The sequence below is a fragment of the Microtus ochrogaster genome, chromosome 1 (genome assembly GCF_000317375.1).
Source record: "Microtus ochrogaster isolate Prairie Vole_2 chromosome 1, MicOch1.0, whole genome shotgun sequence".
NCBI lineage: Eukaryota > Metazoa > Chordata > Mammalia > Rodentia > Cricetidae > Microtus > Microtus ochrogaster.
Window position 1 is genome coordinate 122,646,855 of NC_022009.1, and position 21,031 is coordinate 122,667,885.

At 41.5% G+C, this 21,031-nt stretch overlaps 1 protein-coding gene across 1 annotated transcript in view; it reads right to left on the reverse strand.

Annotated features, from left to right (window-relative positions):
* Window positions 1-5,123: 5,123 nt before the first annotated feature.
* The window catches only part of Gucy1a1 (guanylate cyclase 1 soluble subunit alpha 1), a 53,040-nt gene continuing 37,132 nt past the window's right edge, over window positions 5,124-21,031 (reverse strand). Inside the window, exons 7-9 of the mRNA XM_005344142.3 lie at window positions 15,967-16,110; window positions 10,599-10,753; window positions 5,124-7,468 (exon numbers count right to left, since the gene is read on the reverse strand). Of these exons, the coding sequence (XP_005344199.1) occupies window positions 7,264-7,468; window positions 10,599-10,753; window positions 15,967-16,110 (504 nt within the window). The 3' untranslated portion in view covers window positions 5,124-7,263. The remainder of the gene's footprint in view (window positions 7,469-10,598; window positions 10,754-15,966; window positions 16,111-21,031) is intronic.

Consider the following 21,031-nt stretch of genomic DNA (forward strand, 5'->3'; position numbering starts at 1 on the left):
CTGGGACTATGTATAAGGAAAGACCTCTTCCTGCACTGAGAATTAGGTTAGGTTTGAGCAAGCACCAATGCTAAAGAGAAAGGCTGAGAGAAGAGGGGAGGCCATGGGTCAGGAGTTCCCTCTGGGACAGGAAATCCTCCTGGGGAGAATGAGGCACGTTTCCAAGAATGTGAATGAGAATGCGAACTGCCGCTTGTTCCTTGTGACTCTTAAAGTTTAACTGGTTGAGTAGATATGCACAAATGTGGATAATGAGCCACCAATCGCCTCTTCTAGACGCCACATCTGCCACTCCTCTTCAGGCCCTCAGCTCAGCAATTAGCTAAGCACAGACTCTTTACCTTTCTCACAGAGTAGCTCTGTGGGTCTGGTATGACATTGGGAAGCATATAGATCTCTCCTAGTCTAGCCTCTGCATATGGACATTTGGTTATCTTTATCATAACCTACAGAGCCTATGAGAGAGTTAGCAAGATAGAGAGCATCTAAGGAGGTTAGAAGTCCCATGACTTAATACACTCCTGGTCTCAGAAGTGAACAAGTGCTGAGACCTCATGGTGAACACAAAGTGTTTTTGTAGAAAAAGAGGACACACAAAAGTTAGGAAGACAGGATTGCTCTTTGTAAAATTTTATTTATTTTACATGTATGGGTGCTTTGTCTGCATGTATGTCTTGCACCATATATGTACCTGATGCTCAGGGAAGGCAGAGGTGGGTGTCAGATTCTGAGGGACTGGAGTTACAAATGTCATATTGGCAGCCATGATATGACATTCATAGAAATAGAACCCAAGTCATCCAGCAGAGCAGTCAGTGGTCCTATCTACTGAGCCAGCTCTCCAGTCTCCAAGATTTCTCTTCTGAAGACAGCTCTAAGAATCATCATTGGGTCCAGCAAGAGTCCCATTTGTTTCCCCAAGACTCCATCCCCAAGCCCTAAGGGTCCCCCACTGCACCCTAAGGATCTACCGCTGCTCCCTACCTCTTAAGAGCACTGCCACCTCTCACATCACCACGCTGAGACCCACGTCTCTGAAGCATGAGCCATCTTGAGGTAAAACAAACTACACACCATCTGTAGCTATTGACCACTCCACTTGGTCAAGAGCATCTCTACCAGAGCAGCGTGGTTCATTGCCAGCTGCAGACTTAGACTTGTCTTAGTCAACAAGAGGAGAATCTAGACTAATGGCTGCTCATCAGGTATCTAACATCTCTCTTAAATCCTGGAGTTACAACAATTCCTTTCTGTCCACATTCTGTAAGCACAGACTAGGGGAAAAGGCCACATTTACTGTGTGAGATGATAGGAAGAAATGGGAATGATCAGAATAATCTATACAATCTTAAGCATTTATAGAAGGCTTACTGTTTGCCAGACATTATTCTACACTTTGTACTGCCTGTTATTTCAGTGGTCCCCATTATCATGAGATCGATGGGCTCTGTTCAGACTAAGTCCAGCCACAGACAAGATAAAATAGAAATATTTACTTCTTACATAGCTATACAATATATGCAATAACATATACATACATATATATAACACAATATAAATATTTATGTATTTTATTAACATATTTAATATTTTATGTGTATTACTGAGAGCAGGTGACAGTCAAAACAGCGTCTTTATGGGGCAATGTCTTCAAACCTACACAGAGAGAGACTGATCTTCTCAGATCAGGCAAACAACTTATATGCTTCCTATTGGTGTCTGTCAGTTGGTGCACTTATTTCACGCAGCCTGGAATCCATTAGCTCTGAGGAAAGAAGAAACACACTCAAGTGAAGAGCAAAGTGTACCCTCCCTATGATACACTTGAGCTGCTTACAATGAGGGAGGAAGGGCATCTCTGAAAAGATACACATGGGGGGAAATGCCATCTCTTTGCAAATGCAGGGACACGTCTCTTCCTGACAGGTGTGGACAGGGCTGTCACCTCTCATTGACTTAGGCATGAGCAAAGAAGGGACTGTGGGGTTTCATCCCTCTCTTTCCATCTGCTTAATGGACAATGAACCTGCTTTTAGACAACCAGCTCTTGGTGTTTGGCGGCCTCACCTACCGAACTGCACCCTGAGAGTAGCTTCTTTTCAGGAGGAATTTGGAGTAAGGAGTGGGACTGTGACGAAGCACATGTTAAGAAACTTTCATATGCAAGAGCTGGAAATACTCTATAGAATTTTCTTGTACCTGATCCAGCAAACCTAGGGAATTAGGAGAATTTCACAGAAAACTCCCTGGACATTGGTTTCACATTTTTTTTTATTGCCATCGGGGGAAAGGAAGGCGGGAGTGTGAAGGACAAGACGTTTCATGGAAACTAGAGCTACCTTTCATTTGGTCCATTTGCTTGGAAGGCACTGCAGGAAACAGTATAGTTGTTAAAGCAACCAATTCCTAAAACCCATTACCTATCTCTCAATGAAAACACAAGTGGCTCACACAAGTCTGCCTTTTAAATGGAATTCTAAAGGAGTTTAAGTCAGTTTGTTCAGTCGCCGGAGTCCATTGCAGTGTCTCTTACCATGGATAAGCAGACACCGACTGGGTGGCAAGCTAGGTTGGCTGCTGGTATTTCCATAACTATGAGTATTGCCAGGAAATATATCAGTATATCATGTCAGTATATCTCCACTTCTAAGATCAGGGTGTATTAAGTGAGGCATGGGACTTTGAATTGAGCTAACTTTTTCTCTTCATGGTGTCCACCTTGGTAGTGGTGATGATGGGAACCAAGTCTTGGAGCAGTTGCGTTAAGTCTACATGGACCTAGGGTGGTAATTTAGAGACTAGTATTGGCCAATAAAAGAATCCAGAGGAGCAGGTTAGTAAAGGCCTAGAATGCTGTGTACAGAGCATTCCAGAAGAGTGTGCTGGGGTAGAATAATGACCAGGGAAGGCATGGAGCATCTGAGAGACTCATGAAGTGATTTGACTGAGTAATGATAGAAATACGGACAGGAGCAGACTCATTGTGAGGTCTCCGATGGATTCTGATAGACATGGATACATCCTGCACATTTGCAACGCAAATGAACCAGGAAAAGCGAATGGCATGTCAAGTCTCTTCCCATAGTGGGCACCTCCAACATAAACAAGTATCTCTGACTTGGTCCAAGGATTCAGTACTGATAGTCTCCAAAGTTAGTAACTATGTACTGCATACTAGGGAATTGTTGTGAATAAATACTGCCTGAAGGGCCCAGAGCCTTAGTCCCTAGGAATTGCCACAATATTTATAAAGATGCCAGATCCACAACCACCGTCACCAGAACTTTCCAGTGAGTTCCATTTTTTTCTTCCACCATGCGGATTGCCTAACACATTGTTCTTCCAGTTTCTTGGGCTTTTTTGCTTTGTTTTGTTTTAGTTTATTCTGAAGTTACCTCATAATTCTTTCTACCATAAAGAAGGGCTTGGCAGAACTTCAGAGTAAACAAACATCTCAGCAGACTTTTTAGGACTTGGGCACCATGCAAGTTTGCTCTGCTAACCAATTTTCTTCAAACTCCGAGATTCACTTACAGTTTCTTTTTCTGGCATCAAGTGTTTAAAAAAAAAATATTCGAAGCTTGAAAACACTTCTCTCTACAGTCTTTTTATGGAATATCTTAGATTAAGCCTTACATCTGCCATTTAAATTTTGTCTTGATTTTAAATGCTATATTTTATACTAACACAGTAACATATCATGAAAGTAACTTAATTATGATTGCAACGGATCTGCCCTGATACGGAAGAAGTGAGGGTTTGAGATTATCACATTTTCCCTGTTAAGTTTTGAATTTTTTTAAAAAAATTAATCATTTATGAGTACTTTTCTATTTTCTTATAGAAATGTCAAATTTGAAGAACTGAACACGAACAAGGAAGTAAAGTTTTAGATGAAAATTGTGTGGGCTGTGTGGGTTGCTCCCAAAAGATGCATATATGGCTAGGAAATCGAGATTAATAACATGCACGGCATTTGAAGTGGCCTCAGATGAAAACACCCTGTGAGTCCTATCAGTGTCGTAAAGAAACATTTGGAGGGCATGCCACCATCACAAACCCAGACGCTGACTTTCTAAGGAAGGAAACTGGATGCAGCAAACACTCCAAGGGACAGAGGGCTTCTGCAAGAAATGGGAGCCTTTTCCATCTTCGTGAAACACATAGAGACTTTCCAGGTCCTGAAAAGTCTCCAACCAATGGCTCTACATTATGTTGTGGCCCTGTAAATCCTGGTTGGAAATGACTTGGTATCTTCTGTGTAATCAAGCAAGCAAATCTGCCCTAGCTGTTCGCTAGAACTTTGACAATTGAATCACCCTTCCCCTCATCTCTGCTGAGTAGTTTCTGTTGAGTGGAAGATGCTAACGGCTGCCTTTGCAAACACCCCCCCACCCTGGTACCATATCTGGTGCTGTCACCATTTAATTCTACGTGTAACTGTCCAACTCACATAAAGGACATTATCCTCAAAGTTTACAGGTCATGGAGGTCAAATATTTTTACAATTTAATGAAAAGTAGGGAGTCGCGGTGTTTAGAAGTGTTACTGTTCCTCAAAGGCCTGTGCGTTGACGGTTTCTTCCCCAGTGTGGCACTCTTGAGAAGCAGTGACACTGTTACCAGAAGGGGGCTAGTGAGAGATCAGTTAGCAACTTAAGGCCTCCCTGAGGGGGTAGCGAGACCCTTCCCTTTCCTCTCTGTACTCTACTTCACTTCCCGGCTATGGCACGAACACGGGGTTCTAGTTTGGGGACTGAACAGATGCCACCACACTTGCAAGAGCTTTATTGAGTCGGTTATTCTGTTCATTCTTCTGGCAAGAGACCCCAAGGATGACGTGAACTGTTTTCCACTAAGAGAGAAGTGACTGTTCGTGCCGCCACCCCTGTGCACTAATACTCATTGTCATCTATGAATTTCCTGAAACAGTTTTTGAAAAACACACACTGTCTCTCACCCACATCCTTTCAGGTCCAGCATGTCCCCCTTTCCTTGTCTCGTGGTTCTAATACTGTTGCAGAAGCAGAAGGCAATGGCTTGGCTTGGCTTTGTCGATTGTTAATGGGCCCTCACAAGCAGGTCTAGGGAACCTACAACAGAGAGTCTCTCCGGGAAAACAATTTTTGATAATATTTTTATTTAGTAAAATGCCAAAATAATAGAAAAGTTACAAGACTCGGCCATGGAGTGTCCATGCTTCTTTTACTTGGCTATCCACAGTCCCTCCCTTTTTTCCAGGTGTACACAGGTGACAGAGGTGAACGTGATCATATATCATATACACATGAGAGATACATGCACTTTCTTCCCACCGCTTGGCTTGGAACTCAGGACCGCATGCATGCTAGGCGATTTTGCTCTGCTATTGAGCTATATCTCCATCCCTAAAAGACCGGGTGGAATTCTAATTAATGTGCAAGCATCTGAATCAGATTATTAGTGGCATAGCAACTTGTTATATACACAGGTGATGAGAATGATGTCCTGTCTGGTGCTTCTAATTGCCTGTATAATTCCTATTACTTTCCTTGTAATGAATTTCAGTTCCAGAAAGAGAAAGAACGTGTTTAATGAGACACTACCAGCCTCTGAAGAAACCCACTGGAGTGTTTTAGTCGTACCCTTGGGAAACTGGGGCTTGGCAAGTGGTGACTATTAGACCCGATGCCTGGAGACTAGTGGAGGTAGTAAAAGACTTAAACAGATTTTCTTTTCAAATCCATGCCTAAAAAGTCAGAATGAATATAGCTCTGCTAATACCGATTCAAAAACCCTACTATGCATCTTTCTCTTGCCTTAAAGTTGATCTTGTTTTTAAAGTCGTATCCTTTACCAGACTGAACACCGGGACTTAATTTGGGAGAGAGTATGAAATGACATCAGCAGTAAAATCCAAGCTCCATGGTGACGGAGTCACTCAATAGCAGAGCCCTTGCCTAGCATGCATGAGCCTTCTGCTCTATCCCCAGAATCACACACACATGCACAAGGGGGGTGGGGGGGGTGAAAGAAAGAGGGCTTGAGAGGAGGGCATGGGAGGGAAAGGAAATTAGTTCAAGTTCCAGAAAAAAATGTTTGGAAATCTCCACAAAGAACCACAGTAAGGTTTTCTTCATTAGTATTAGTGGTTTCTTTAGAAAACGCTATCAAGATATTTTAACTAGAATAAAAGCTTCACAGATGTACACCAAATAATACAAAACTTAATTCTTACACAGACACTAAAATGGTCAGCAGAAATACTTATGAAGCTATTAAAAAGGATAAAAATAAGCCTTGTTTTCTACTTCTGAGCTAAAACTTTCCTCCTTGGATTTCATGGCTCAACATGGCAGTAGCGGATCATTTGGTCATGTATGTGTGAGAACATGTTACCACTGTGCTCTCCTGCATGCTCTCTGTATGCAAGCTTTAATCCATGTCACAATGCCTTAATTAGATTAGATTATCACATTTTAACTATAATCCTTTTATTATGAAAATTTTGCTATTAGTATGTTTTACATGGATTAATAGGAAGTAAATTTTCATTGTTAAATAAAATAGGCTTTGCCACATATAGAGTCAAAACAAAAAAAAGCATTTGTTTTATGATATATTGTGCTATGGAGAATATTTCTAATGTTAAACACGAAAATATTCTTTGATAAATGCAGAACTATTTTATACCACATTTGATCTGATGTCTAATTGCTTATTTTCTAAAAAAAAAAGGGGGGGGGAATAAAAGAAAAGCAATACACACGCAAAGATGTAGCTGGAAAGAAGGAGCAGGCCTAATGTTCTACAGATGCTATGCTTAAATGAGGAAATTTAATCGGACGCAGCCTTGAAAAGGTCAGAAGCTCCTACAGGATTAAACACTGTCACTTCTGTATTTTAAAGGCGACACTATCACAAATACAATTTAATAACCACGGCATTGCACTGGGCACAGGCTGTAGGTGAATCCATGGCTTTATATAGTTGAACTTGGCTATAATTGCCTGGGATATGTACAATGTGCTGGATTTTGAGTGCAGGTAGTGATTGTTCTAGAACAAGACTATGTCCTCAAAAGTCACTTTTGAGGTTTGTTTCTTAAATAGAGGATTGAAATGCTGAAGTGTATACATTATTTTGTTATGTTAAGTGGGAGGCAGAGGAAACAAGGACTTAGTTCCTGAAATTTCAACACTGCTTTTCATCTTCTGTAATCCTAAAGTCATTTCAGAGATTCTGCAAGTCCTCAAAGGAGTCAAATCCATACGCATGTGGCTCCCTAATCTACTCCCGACGCTTTGCCTAAGAAGTTGGCGTTTCCATCTTCCACATCTTTCTGCTGGAACCATGGCTTAGAATTAGGTCCTTGCTGCTGATAAGCATCCAGAAAATGACAGATTCCAGGAATGTCACTAGGGAAGTTTGGTGGAAGCTCCTCCCTTGATCTCGGGGTAAACACAAAACCAGGACAATCTTTGAGTAACCTGAAAATAAAATATAATAAAATAAAAAATCTAATGGTAACAGAAACATTTAGCAGTTCATGACAGGACAACAGAAATAATTGGGTATTACTACAGTAGTCACATTAGGGATAACTGATAAAAAGATTCCCATTACTCAACAGATAGTCACACACACACAGACAAATGCTACAAAGAATCTAAATCATACATTTGGATCATATTAAAAGAAAAATTAATTATGCAATATTGGGGATAATGTGATTGACATAACAATGAGATTCATAAACATAAAGTTTTAATCATAACAAACATACATCATTTTAATGTCACTGAAAAGGGTTTCTCCTAAGTTAAAAATGATAAATGATTATCCGATGTGGGATTCTCCTCTGTATGCTGTGAATATCATTGGTTAATAAAGGAACTGGCTTGGCCTGATAGGGTAGAACAGAGCTAGGTGAGAAAAACTAAACTGAATGCTGGGAGAAGGAAGGCAGAGTTTGAGGAGAAGCCATGGAGCTGCTGCTGAAAAGACACACTGAAACCTTGCTGGTAGGCCACAACCTTGTGGTGATGCACAGATTAATGGAGATGGGTTAAATTAAGATGTAAGAGTTAGCCAATAAGATGCTAGAGCTAATGGACCAAGCAATGATTTAATTAGTACAGTTTCTGTGTGATTATTTCGGGGCTGAGCAGCTACGAACCAGCAAGTGCCTCCCCAAAACAATTGGCCATTCATTCATTCACTCATAACTATACAAATTCAATTGAGAAGAAAACATGGCCAAGAAATTGTGGGGAAAAAAGGTAAAATTATAAAAGTGATATGAAATTGGTTTTTAAAATATTAGTGGATTTTTAAAATGAATTCCATAAATGTAGGATTCAAATGAGCTTTTTGGTGGGAGGGGCTTGTTGGAGACAGTGATTCTTGTAGCCCAGTTTGGCTTACAACACACTATTTACCTAAGGATGACCTTGTACATCCGAACTTCCTGACCCCATCTTCTGCGTACTGGGACTGCAGCATGCACAACCACTGTTGGTTCATGCAGTGGTGGGGATATCACCCCAGAGCTTCAAGCATGCTACATAAGCATGATACCAATGGAGACGCACCTCCAGTCCCTAAATGAGCTTCAGTTGCATGTGTAGAACTCTACTTATTGTCGTTATCTATTTGTATAAAGGCGCATAAACATAAGGGAATGGCGAGAAAATGACTTGCAATATAGAAGCTTTTATGTTTTCGTAAGGTGAAATAGTATGATATTCTTGGGATCTGTAGGGATCTGGAATACTTTGTTACTTTGGGGTCTCCATTAAAGGGCTTTTTTTAAATAAGACAAAATCTATAAAATAATTGAAGTCTATGGACATAGAGTAGCTGTTTATTTTCTGGTTAAATGTGGATAAATGGTACCACCAGACAGGAAATCATTGGCTCAGGTTGCTAAGTGACTGTACTGGGATTGAACCTACAGCTTCATTCAAGCTAGGTCAGCCCTTTACTACTGAGCTATGTCTCCAGTCCTCCTTTAGCGTTTTAAAAACGATTTACTTATTCATGTTTTATGTGTATGGGTGTTTTGTCTGCATTTCATATGTGTCTGGTTGTCCTTGAAGCCAGGAGAGGGCTGCTGGGTCATCTGGAACTGGCATTACAGGCTGAGGGTGCTTGATACTGAACCTGAGTCCTCTGGGAGAGCAGCAACTGCTCTTAGCTCTGAGCCACCTTTCCAGACCTCTCCTTAACGTTTTCATTTTCTGACAGTCTCATAAATTTTCCAGGCTGGCTTTGAACTCACTGCAGTCCAAATTCTCCCTGAACTTGATCTCATCCCGATTCAGCCTTCAGAGCAACCTGAATTCCAGGCCTGTGCCACCGCTCACACTAAGATCTCCTCTTGATGCTGCGTGACACTTGGCTCCTGTGTTACAGTGTCACCATTTGCTGCTGGGCCTCAAGAATACAGAATGAAATTGGTTAAGGACCTGACAGTTTTCCTCTGCTGGACCCCCCCCCCGCCCACTTTTGTCCCTGTGGTTCTGAAGCAAGGAATTTAACCCTTGTCCTTGGTTGTCAGAGTGACCCCCAAACCCTTGGAAATTTCCTGAGTAACAGAATTGCTGCTGGTTTGTTGTTGTTGCTGCTGCTGGTTGTGGTGGTTTTTTGTTTGTTTGGTTGGTTGGGTTTTTTTTTTTTGTTTGTTTGTTTAAACCCTTTGGGTCCCACCTGGTTTATATTAATGAGATGACCCAGAGTGGGGTCAGAGTTCCAGAAATATCTTCCAGGTTAGAAGAGGGCTGAGGCAGGGGACTGGAAACTGTTTTATTAACCAAGCAGGTGGGGCAGTCCATCCTCCCTCAGAGCAGGGGATGCAGGCATTAACTGTTAAAAGAGCAGAGCCTCCTGGTTATGCCTCCACTGTTGTGGCAAGAGCCAGTAATACGTCCAGATTGCATAGGAACTCTGCATTTGGAGCCCAGCCAGGCTTCACCTTCTTCATTTGCCTGATCGTGACTTGTATTCTTTACAATTAAGGCATCCTGGGTTGCTCAGGCATCACTTGCCTGAATCTGACATTATTCGATAGACTCCCTTGGAGGGCTCAGGGCAGCCCTCATATCTGAAGTTAGTTGGTCAAAAGTGCTATAGCCCAAGCACTCTTGGAGTGTGGCAGATGTCTAATCTTAATCAGTTTTGTTGAGCATTGACCCCTATAAAATGTTGTCATTGTGTTAACTCTGGGCAGCTACTGTCAGAACTGTCCACCAAGATACCAGCTGGTGTCAGAATACCCACTGATATACTGAGAAGGTTAACACACATTCAATAAAAATAAATATGGAAGAAGATGTGATATCTGTTAAGAATTAATGCTATAATTATCTCTGAAGAGTAGTGAAAGCCTTAAAGCAAGTTAAAGTAAGAATTCTAAACGTTATTTCATTTCATTTTCCTGTAACATTTCCAATGCAAATAAAACGGGAGGGAGGACAGATACAAACGACAACAGCATCAAAGGGAAACCCATGCATTTTAGGTTCTTAATGCAGTCGGTACCTGTATGTTGTGGAGCTGGCATTGATTAATGCAATCGGTACCTGTATGTTGTGGGTAGGCTCCTAATTCAATCAGTACCTGTATGTTGTGGGGCTGACATTGATCTTCCGCGGTACACTGCAGGACTCAAATTTGTTAGCCAGAGTGACGTTGTTTCCAAACAGGCAGTAGCGGGGCATTTTGACTCCGACAACTCCAGCGAACACTGACCCAGAATGCAGTCCAATTCGCATCTGAAAGCAAAATAACAGTATTCCCATATTCCCAGTCTCTGGAAAGTCACTTCCCACTTGCCAGTATTGTTTGAATGTATTGTCTTAGATGCTTCTAACCAGTGTAACTAACTATAGTGGCAGTTCATTTGTATTTTAATAAACAACAGCCACACTGGCCAGTCTTACAGATCAGGCAGCAATACCACTCACCTTTAATCCCAGTAGGCACACTAGTTTGCCATAAAAACCAGCTGGTAGTGGTACACACCCTTAATCTCAGAATTAGAGAGGGTTATATAATGGGAGAAGATAGCTCTCAGACTCAGTTTCTTTCTGACGTTTCCTGGAGGCAAGATTGCCATTTCGAACTCAGATCGAGATAAGAGTCAGTGACTGCCTTGTTTCTCTGCTCTTCGTGTTGAACTCCAAGATCTGTCTCAGAAGTTTCATTAATCAATTGTCCTTCAACTAACTCCATCACGTTCCTCTCTTTCAGTGAGTCACCCTCTAATGGCCATACAAAGCTACATTACCAGGAGTCAGTGGTCACAGCAGGTAACTCCGCTCCGTAGGGTGTTTTGTTTTATTTCACCTGTCTTTAGCATCTGGAATAAGCTTGTTCTCAGGCCTCTCAGGATCACTGCGGCAGAAAAATTAAGAGCCCCTAGGTTGCTCACACAAAGCTGCTCTGACCTTTAAAGGAGAGAAACATCCTTTCTAGAGTCTAGCGGGAAATTCTTGAAGCAAGGCCAGAGAAGGACCACCTGTAGTTGCAGATAGTCAGAAGGTTAGAGCAGGATGTTCTCCTGAACTCTGGAGCTTGAGGTCAGCTTGTGGGATCTAAAACAAAACACTTTGCTTTACAGTAATTGTATGCCAAACACAAGTCCTTTATTTAAGTGACTAGCAACTGAGGAAAAGAATTGTAACGTTGAACTGGAAATGATAGAGGGTAGAGAAAATTGTAGAGTGTCGGGGACCCAGAGCCCTGTCGCTACTTTCTCTACTGTCTAGACTCAGGAGCCTAAAGTCCAGACTCATACAACATGAAACTTATATCGTCTAGATGCAGCCCCAGCTGTCCTGGAGCTGACTATATAGCCAAGCAGAGTCTGGAATATCTGATTCTCCTGTTTCCACCTCCACGTGTTGGAATTGGGATTAAAGGCTTTTAAGTGGGTTTCTCTTAAAGATCCAGGCCCTTGAGGAAATGAAAGGATGCACACATTCTTAACCGACGGCTGCAGCAAGCATGCTAACAGACAGTAAAGATATGATATTATGCTCTCGTTTTCAGCTTCTATATCCAGCTGTTCATCTGAAAAGTTTTATTAGTTGTATGTCCTTTAAATAAAGGCCGAAGACCCGGTTATCTGAGGGGTTGCTTGCAATTAAAAGACTCTGTGTGTTTTTAATTTCTAAAAATACATTTATTATTCAGGTGTGGTGGCTCATGTCTTGAATCCTAAGACCCCAGAGGCAGAGGCGGAGGTAGAGACAGGTAGATCTCTGTGGTTTGAGACCAGTCTGATCTACATCGTGAGTGCCAGGACAATCAGGGCTGCATAAAGAAACCCTGCCTCAAAAATAAAAAGTGATGGGGGATGGAACATAGCACAGCCATCCATGGAGGTCTGAGGCCAGCTCCGCAGGGTGGGTTCTCTCCTCCTACCTTTGACTGTTGAGGAGAGAACTCACCAAGGCTGCACGGTGTCTTTGGTTATTGCTGACCATCTCTCCAGTTCAAGCACTTCTTAGTTTACAGCTAATGTTGGGCATTTGCTAGCAACGTCCTAGAATCATTCAAGATGTCCTACCCCAAATTCCCCATTGTTCACAGACCAGAGCATCAGGAGAGGAGACTTCTGAAGATCTGCTTCCTGTGCCTTTGTCTCCCTCTGCTTATTCCTTCATCTATAAACAGGGGTGGGGATTCCTAAAGCCAGAAGTCTACACTAATAAACAAAACTTAGCTGTCTCCTGTACCTAGGTTTTTCATCCTTAGTAGAATATGCATTTACACAGTAATAATTGTACAATGTTGCACAAATACAACCTTAGCACAACTATGCTAAGAAGGTTGTGTTCTCTTGGGCACACTCTTTTGTTCCAGTTTCTCTTTTGATTTTCAGATTTTTTTAAATGATAAGTTTACCATAACGTTTTCTTGTTTTATTTCATAAGTAATATGTGAGTGTATTCCCCTCAGAGATACAGCCAAAGCCCCACACATTCCTCCCACACAGCTCTCCCTGTCTCCCCTTCTCCTGCTCTCAATCTCACATTTATCCCAAATTCAAGAACAGAAGGTCACCCATAAGATGATCAGCATGTCTGAATGAACTTCCTTTCCCCAGGGAAAAGACAGTAAAATAATGAAAGGCAAAAGGAATTACATCTCTCATAACTCTCGAAGGGAACCTTCTAATAGGGAAGCCCTTGGTTGGAGGATTGTTTTGGTGTTGCCTGTTTAATCTCCTAGGCAGCTAAGCAAAGAAGGTACCTGATTCGAATTTTCCTCTTTCCTGCCTCTTATTGACTTTCACTGTGAATCCAGTTCTGAGCCCTCTATCCCATAGCCTGCTCAGAGTTTTCCAGTCTGAGGGGGAGAGGATGAATGAGGATAGCAGGAAGAAGGGACTTCGTGATACAGGTATGTGACTGTGCTAGGCGACAGCACAAAGTTGAGAAACAAACAAACAAACACATTCAAAAACCAAAACAAAGAAACACCAGGGAAATAGTTTTTACTTTTTTTGTGAGGAATCCAGATGAATCCAAGACTTCAAATTCAGATTCCCAAGGAACTTAAACAGCCTTCAAATGTTGTCCCCAGAATTAAATGAGACAATGTCTAAATCACAGTGTGCAGCCCTCCATACACACTCATGTTTCCCTGCTAAAAGCACTCCCCCCCAACCCTGAGTTGTTCACTGTAAGTCTCTAAATCCTTCAGGTATTTCACAGGACTGCAGATGAATAGGCAATGAAAGAACTAATTAATATCTCACTTCACAGGTCACTAAGGCTAACCTGTTATTACCCAGGTAATTATCTTTAAAGTTAACTATAAATAATTCTCCGAGCTGCAAAAATAAGAAAGACTACATTGAGGCAGCTAACAAAAATCCTGCCATTAATCTTTCTGATAAGGATCTGACATATAAAATAATTTAAGTGGCAATCTTGACCTTATTGCTCACAGTCTAGATAGTTTTTAATATTTATTGTGATGTTATGAACTCTTTTACCAAAATATTAGAAAATAACCATGTGTTTCTTCTCTAAAAATCAAGGATAGAAACTAAATCTGTTAATGTGAGACGCCGGGAAGCTACTGAAACACAGCTGCAAGGGATTCCGTACCCATCTTCTGCAGGGTTGGAAGCTGCGCTCCCTCCCCAGAGCAGACAGGTGACTGCCGTGAATGACAGAAGAGGCGGAAATGCTTATTCTGTGTAAGGTTAAGTCATGGAAGGCCATGCAACATCTACCTGTCATTCGCTGAAATGTCAGCCACCATGGGAAACGTACGAGTACTCTTAGCCCACCATGCTGGAGCATGTAGTGTGTGTGTAGACAGTTGTAGCTGATATCAGACTTCCTACCATCCTACCCAGCAGGTGCGTAAAGCTGCTATTTTGGAATGGATCCTTCTGTTCACGCACTACAAGCCTAACTTTTCAACAGACTCCAATCTACTTGGTTATTCTTAGCGAGAGTCCCAGATATTTTACACCAAAAACTTGGCAGCCTTCTTGTAAGTTCTTCAGGCTCATGATGTGCAGAATCAATGTACAACAAATGGCTGTGGATTCACACTAGTGAATGTTGGGACGTAGGCAACAGCAATCTATGAATGAGCTGACCCACGAATTTGAGAAGCCTGTGAAGGCTTAGACACACGGCTTCTCTTAAGGTTACAAAAGGCCAAGGCAAAACTTGCCTTCAGCATACCTTTATTTTTATGTTTCGCTTATTCCTTGAAATTGGATACTGAAAATTGGGATAGAATTTTGCATTATTTTTAGAGCTCAGAGCTGAAAAGTCATCAAGTAAAGAGTGTTAAGATTGAGTGGTCAGTTTACTATAAGACAGCGCCTATAATCCACTCAGGTTTTATCCATGAAGCCAACTCTTGGTATTTTGCTTTTGTTTTCTTTTTTGCAATAGTACAGTATTCTTATTTATTTATTTATTTATTTATTTATTGTTAGTTAGTTTCAAAACAGAATTTCTTTTTATAACCCTTGATATCCTAGAACTGTCTCTGTAGACCAGGCTGGCCTTGAACTCACAGAGATCTGCCTGCTTCTGCCTCCCAAGTGCCGAGATTAAAGGCATGTGCCACCACTGCCCGGTCCACAATAGTACATGATTCTGTTTCTGTCTCATCTCGAAGTCCAACAGTATCACACGCCTAGAGAATCCTGCTGGTTTCATAGTCAATATTCTTTCACTTTTATATTTTTATTAAAACTTTATTATAAAAAAAGTTTGCAAATAGAAACATAGCAGACAGGGAAATTAACCATATCCAATCTGGCTATGCCCTCTATAGACTTAGAATAGTCATTCCACAGTCAATTTCCTAAGGGGATATCCGCTGTTATTGCTGGAAAACAGATACTTCATTTTCTAAACTGCCTGTCCCGGATTAGATACAAAGCTGACTGGATGCTGCACACGCACATTGGGCTCGGGAAGGTCAGCTTCCCGTGGGGACTGTGTCCCTTCTCTTTCCAACTGTGAGTACAGTCATGGGAGCTTTGGGACTGTCTATAGCATGCTTAGGAGAGCGCATTTGCCAGTCTCATATCTTGCAACAGTCGTGATGCAAGAATTTCCATCTTGCCAGTTAAATTCCCAGCAGGGGTCCGACTGCCTTTCAGCCACCAGTATAAGAAGCAGCTTTCTGCTCAGCATGGTTTTATGCCAAAGCTGCAGCGACGGAGGTCTGGCATATGATTCCAAACCGCAGGAAAGCACTGGTCTGCTGTAGATCTTTAGGAGATTTTTAGGAAAAAAAAAAAAAAACTTGCAAGGAATTTTCACTTATCTCAGTTTTCTTGTAAGGCCGTGTAACAGCCTATGGTGAACCCCTGCTCCCCCCCCCACACACACACACATATCTAAACAAACTTGAGAAGACCTTCCTCTTTAAAACTGAACAATGGTCAGTGTACCAGGTTTTTCACAAGCAGATAATCTGCCACTTGCCATTGTCTTACCTTGAGGGGTTCTCCGTGGGGAGACATGACCTCGTTGGAGAGCTCCATCATCTTCAGGGCCATCAGGGCTATCTGGACGGCATGGGTATCACTCTCTCTGTGCAGTCCCCCGGCCACACAGTATGCATCCCCAATGGTCTCCACCTGGATAGAGTACAGTTTGTCCGTTAACTAACAGTTCGGAAGGAGCCAGCCCAGCATAGTGTTATGGCAGACACTGGAGCATTCTGGCCCTGGGTTGAAGCTGCAACAATGGTGAAGGTAACCATTCATTTCATAAAATGCACAAGAGGCCAACTGCTGAGCTCAGGGACGTGAAATAAAAGACTGCACAGTCTGTGAAGACCCAATCAAATGGTCTCTATTGTAGACTACTACTAACCACATGTGTTCTTCCCTAAAAAGCAAACAAGCAGCAACAGAAACTATATATAATAGTACAAAAATGTATTTGTTGCTTAGATGTTTTTTTAGATTTCACTTTTATTCATTATATGTATTTATGTATATGTGTTTTTGGAAACCGTGTATGTATGAGTACCTATGGATTCCAGAAGACAGCATTGGATTCCCTGGAGCTGGAGTTACAGGCAGTTGTGAGATTTCCTGTGTGGGGGCTCAGAACTAAACTCATGTCTTCTGGAGAATCGGGAAGATCGCTTAATGGCCGAAACCTTTCTTCAGCCCATAGTTTGAATTTCTAGAGAATTTTGATAGTGAGATCAATTTCCCATCATAAAACTACATTTCACATGAACTCACCTTCCCTCAACAATGTTATATGAATGCAATAAAAAAGTATGATGTAAATATGAAATACTAGTAGGCATAACAGCAAAAGGCATAGAGCTTCTCTAAAATATTCCTGAGAATTTTGGCAATTATTAATATACTCAAGTATATTAATCACAAAGGATGGGTAGAAGCCAAATTATCAAGATGGGAAATAAAAATAATGGTGCTCAAAAAGCTATTGGAAATCAAGTTGCTGTTTAAATTTGAACTAGGCTTAGTATCTTTATCATTGTTTCCACAAGCAACTTTTTCTGTCTGTGAGTGGCTACCGAGAGCTAAGTATTAATTTATCAATTTAAATACATATATAATTCTTCTACTCCAAGGGGCCAAACTTGTCCTGTCCATACATTATGTTGCTGTCATCTACAGAGTCCATTATGAATTATGTAAGCAAGAAGAGAACAAAGGGAAGGAAGGGCAAACATAATGAGCTACTTCAATTCATTTCCATTATCCGTGCGAAAGCTGCAGTATTTGGAATGCCTCCAGAGTTGCTCTGAGCCTGTCTTTGCCAAGGTAGAACTCTATATTTCATTGCATCTCTTTCTCAGGTCACTGAAGTTCCATTATCACTCAACCACACCAAGCACAATCTCACTTACTCCTCATTTACCTAGAACAAACAGTAGATACCTGTTTGCTTCTCATTCATGTCCTTAAAACATCACCTATTATGGTGCACACCTTTAACTCCAGCACTCAGGAGGCAGAGGCAGAGGCAGGGGCATCTCTGTCAATTCAAGGCCAACTAGTTCCAGGACAGGCTCCAAAGCTTACAGAGAAACCCTGTCTCAAAAGTCCAAAAAAGAACAAAAGTCTACCAATTAGAAATGTCTATTTTAAGTCTTGTGTAGAACTATGATCTTTTAGGGTCTTCATATACTCCTTAATCAGCTCTATGTTTCTTCAAAAAAAATTCCATCAACTGGAGTTTTTTATTTAGAGCCCCAGCTTCTTCCCCACCACACTAGAATGTAAAAGGCTCTGAGTACGGCCAGGGAAGTCACTGCATCACCTGCACCCATAATGCATGAACAGGCAACTTTTCCTCACTAATAGGCTCATAAGAAACACCCATCCTAATGCAAAACATCATGCCAAACAGAGCACTTAGGAGAAGTATCACTTTCCACTTGTACTGCGAGGTGCCTATTTCTTCTGCAGTCATCATAGTTTCTGCCTACTAGAATAGTGAGGCATCCAACACATCACATAGAAAGTGGACATTTGTTAAATCTCTTCGTCTTCCCACATGTGAGCTCCTCTCCGACAGGACCGATGATATTTATAGTCCACTCATGATTGGATAATCAACAGTAATATGCTAAGATAAGAAGGGATCAAAGAAACGAACAGGACAATACTTAAAAGACTGAAATACAACGAGAAAATAAAATCATGTAAGTTATTTCCTTCAACACAAGCAATTGACTATTCTTTAAAGTCATATTCAATCACAGGGCATGCTAAGATCATTTTATTCATAAAAGCCAGTACTAGGAATGAGTTGCACTTTTTTGAGTCATTGTCTAATATAGGTCCCACGTACCCTTAAAATTACAATCTATTGCCAATGCTGTGGATTACTCCCCAGAAATTGGCAGTAAGATTTTTTTTTCTTTCTTTATTCCTTCCTCCCTTCCTTTTTTCTTTTTTGGTTTTTGAGACAGGGTTTCTCTGTGTAGCTTTGGAGACTGCCCTGGAACTCACTGTGTAGACCAGGTTGTCCTCAAACTCACAGAGATTCACCTGCCTCTACCTCCAAGTGCTGGGATTAAAGGTATGCACCGCCATCACCCAGCTTCTCAGTAAGCTCTTATTGCTGAATGGTGTGGGAGGTCCTTCTGTCTGTGTGTTGTTTTTATTGGCTAATGAATAAAGCACTGTTTTGAGCCTATAGCAGGGAAAAACAGAACTAGGTGGGGAAAGGTAGGCTGTATGCTGGGAGAAACTAGGGCAGAGTTAAAGTGAGACACCACATAGCCCCACCAGAGATGGATGCTGGAATTTTAGCCGGTAAGCCACAGCCATGTGGTGAAACACAGATTAATAGAAATGGGTTAAATTAAGATGTAAGAGTTAGCCAATAAGAAGCTAGGGCTAATGGGGCAAGCAGTGATTTAATTAATACAGTATCTGTGTGATTATTTCAGGTCTAAGCTAGCAGGGTAGCTGGGACCAACAAGCAGCCCTCTACCAATAGCTGAAGACATTACATATTTGGGGCATAGAACATGGAGCAGGTTAACTGATACTCAACTGGAAACTTCAACCCTAATGGCTTGCTTTTATCGTGCTAGAGGGTTGTCAAAGGCAATTTGAGAAGCAAAGTAATAATCTTACCCAACTGTGAACACTGTAAGTTACATGAATGACATGCCTGGCAAGATATATCAAGGCTATAACCAACCACATTAAGAAATTGGATCCAGTGCTCATTCTACAAGATGGAACCTGTACTTGATAATTTCAAGGAGACCAAAAACGTGTGGTTAGAGAGGTTATGGGCTATAGGTGAAAACCTACTATTACTACTCTGCTAAATGGATGTAGCATCAAAATTATTTGTAATGATCTATTTCTATGCCCACAAATCAGTACATCTCTCAATTCTCACCAGAGAACCTTCTTGCGATAGATGGTAAATAACATTGAGACTCACAACTGGTCAATGTGTAGAAAATAGGAATTTTGGAATGCTCAGCATTAAATGGGATGCCTATATTCCCTCAAGGTTTGGAATCTACTTGGAAGAGGGGGCAGAAATATTGTTGGAATAGAGGTAGAAGATGACTTCAGGGAAACAGTGTATTAAACACACAACAGAGCAGATGCAAATAAAAACTTGCAGCGATTGCAACAGCATGCAAATGTCCTATGAAAAAGCTACCCAGACAAAAGCCCAGCCTGGAAGAAGTAGGGTAGAAATGATCTTTCAGCTCCAGCTGAGAAGGAAGTTTTGGCATTTGACTGCTGCAGGGAGAGGAAGAGTCAGTTTTCTATAGTGATGTGACACCCAGTCTATTAAGCACACTCCATGACAGGGCCTATTCCCGGAAGTAGCTGGCCAACACAAGCTGGACTTGGTACCCACCAAGTGACTAAGAGACCGAGAATTTGACATTGAGTGGGTAGACAGGTAAGAGGGGATCAGGGAGGGAAATCAATATGATCAAAACACAATGTATGAAACTCTTAAAGAATTCATAAAAATGCTTTAAAATAGGCCCTGCTAAAGCTATTTTCAGCTCTGTCTATGCAGAATCAGAAATAAGGAAAAGGTGGAAATAAGGACTGGGAAAGTGGTGATCAGTTGTGTACTGTCTGCTTCTGCTGAAGCCTGTTAGTCAAGGAACTCTATGGACACCCTTCTTGGAGGGGATATAGCCAGGAATTCTTCATAGTGTCATTGCCACTAAAAGCAGGGGTGACAAGTCCTTCTGAGGCACTCAGAGCTGCCTATTTGCTGGAAAAAGATTTGTTTCTCTTGGTTCTGAGGAAGGATCTGCTCTCCGTGGAGAACATAACTAGAAATCAACAGTGAATTCCACAAGAGGCCATCAGACATAACTGAATCAGTGCCAATCATTTTATCTGTAATTATACAAGGTTCTCTTCCCTCCCCTCCCCCGAGAAAAATCACAACTCCCTCAGAGATTTCTGGTAAGGAATGTCACAAGATGTTGCTAGCCTGGCCTCAGCAACAAGGCTGGGACCATGCTTTCCCACAGGTGATATCCCCTTCTTCCCAGTAGTTTATTTCTTTTGTGTTGTGCTGAACTCTGCACCAACCGCTGCGACCAGCTAAACAGATGACTTGAGTCAGACACAGATGAATGTGTTATTCTTGCTGCCACTGTCCAAAATGAGCCAAAAGGATTTGAACAAGAAAACCTTTTCATCGAATAAAACAAGCAGAGCCTGAAATTTCATTTCTCTCCCCTTTCATAATACTTCATTTCAAGAAAATGATGTATTTAGCTCCAGGACATAATAGTGTTGTTGGATCACCATACCTAGAGAGGCACCTACGTGGTCACTAACACCTTTTCAAGAATCCTGGATCCTGAGCATCTACAAAGTCTTCATGATGGTCCTGTTCTCAAAGGTTATGGGATATGGAATGTTATTCATGGGTGTAGGTGCTGGAAAGAGCTATTGTGTTTGCTGTTTTATAATTGGGAAATCACTTGCTCTGTTCACAAAGCAGAGGAGAGGATGGGATTCGAAGGCAGAGCTCTTTAATTTGAGTATCTCTGCCTTTGAC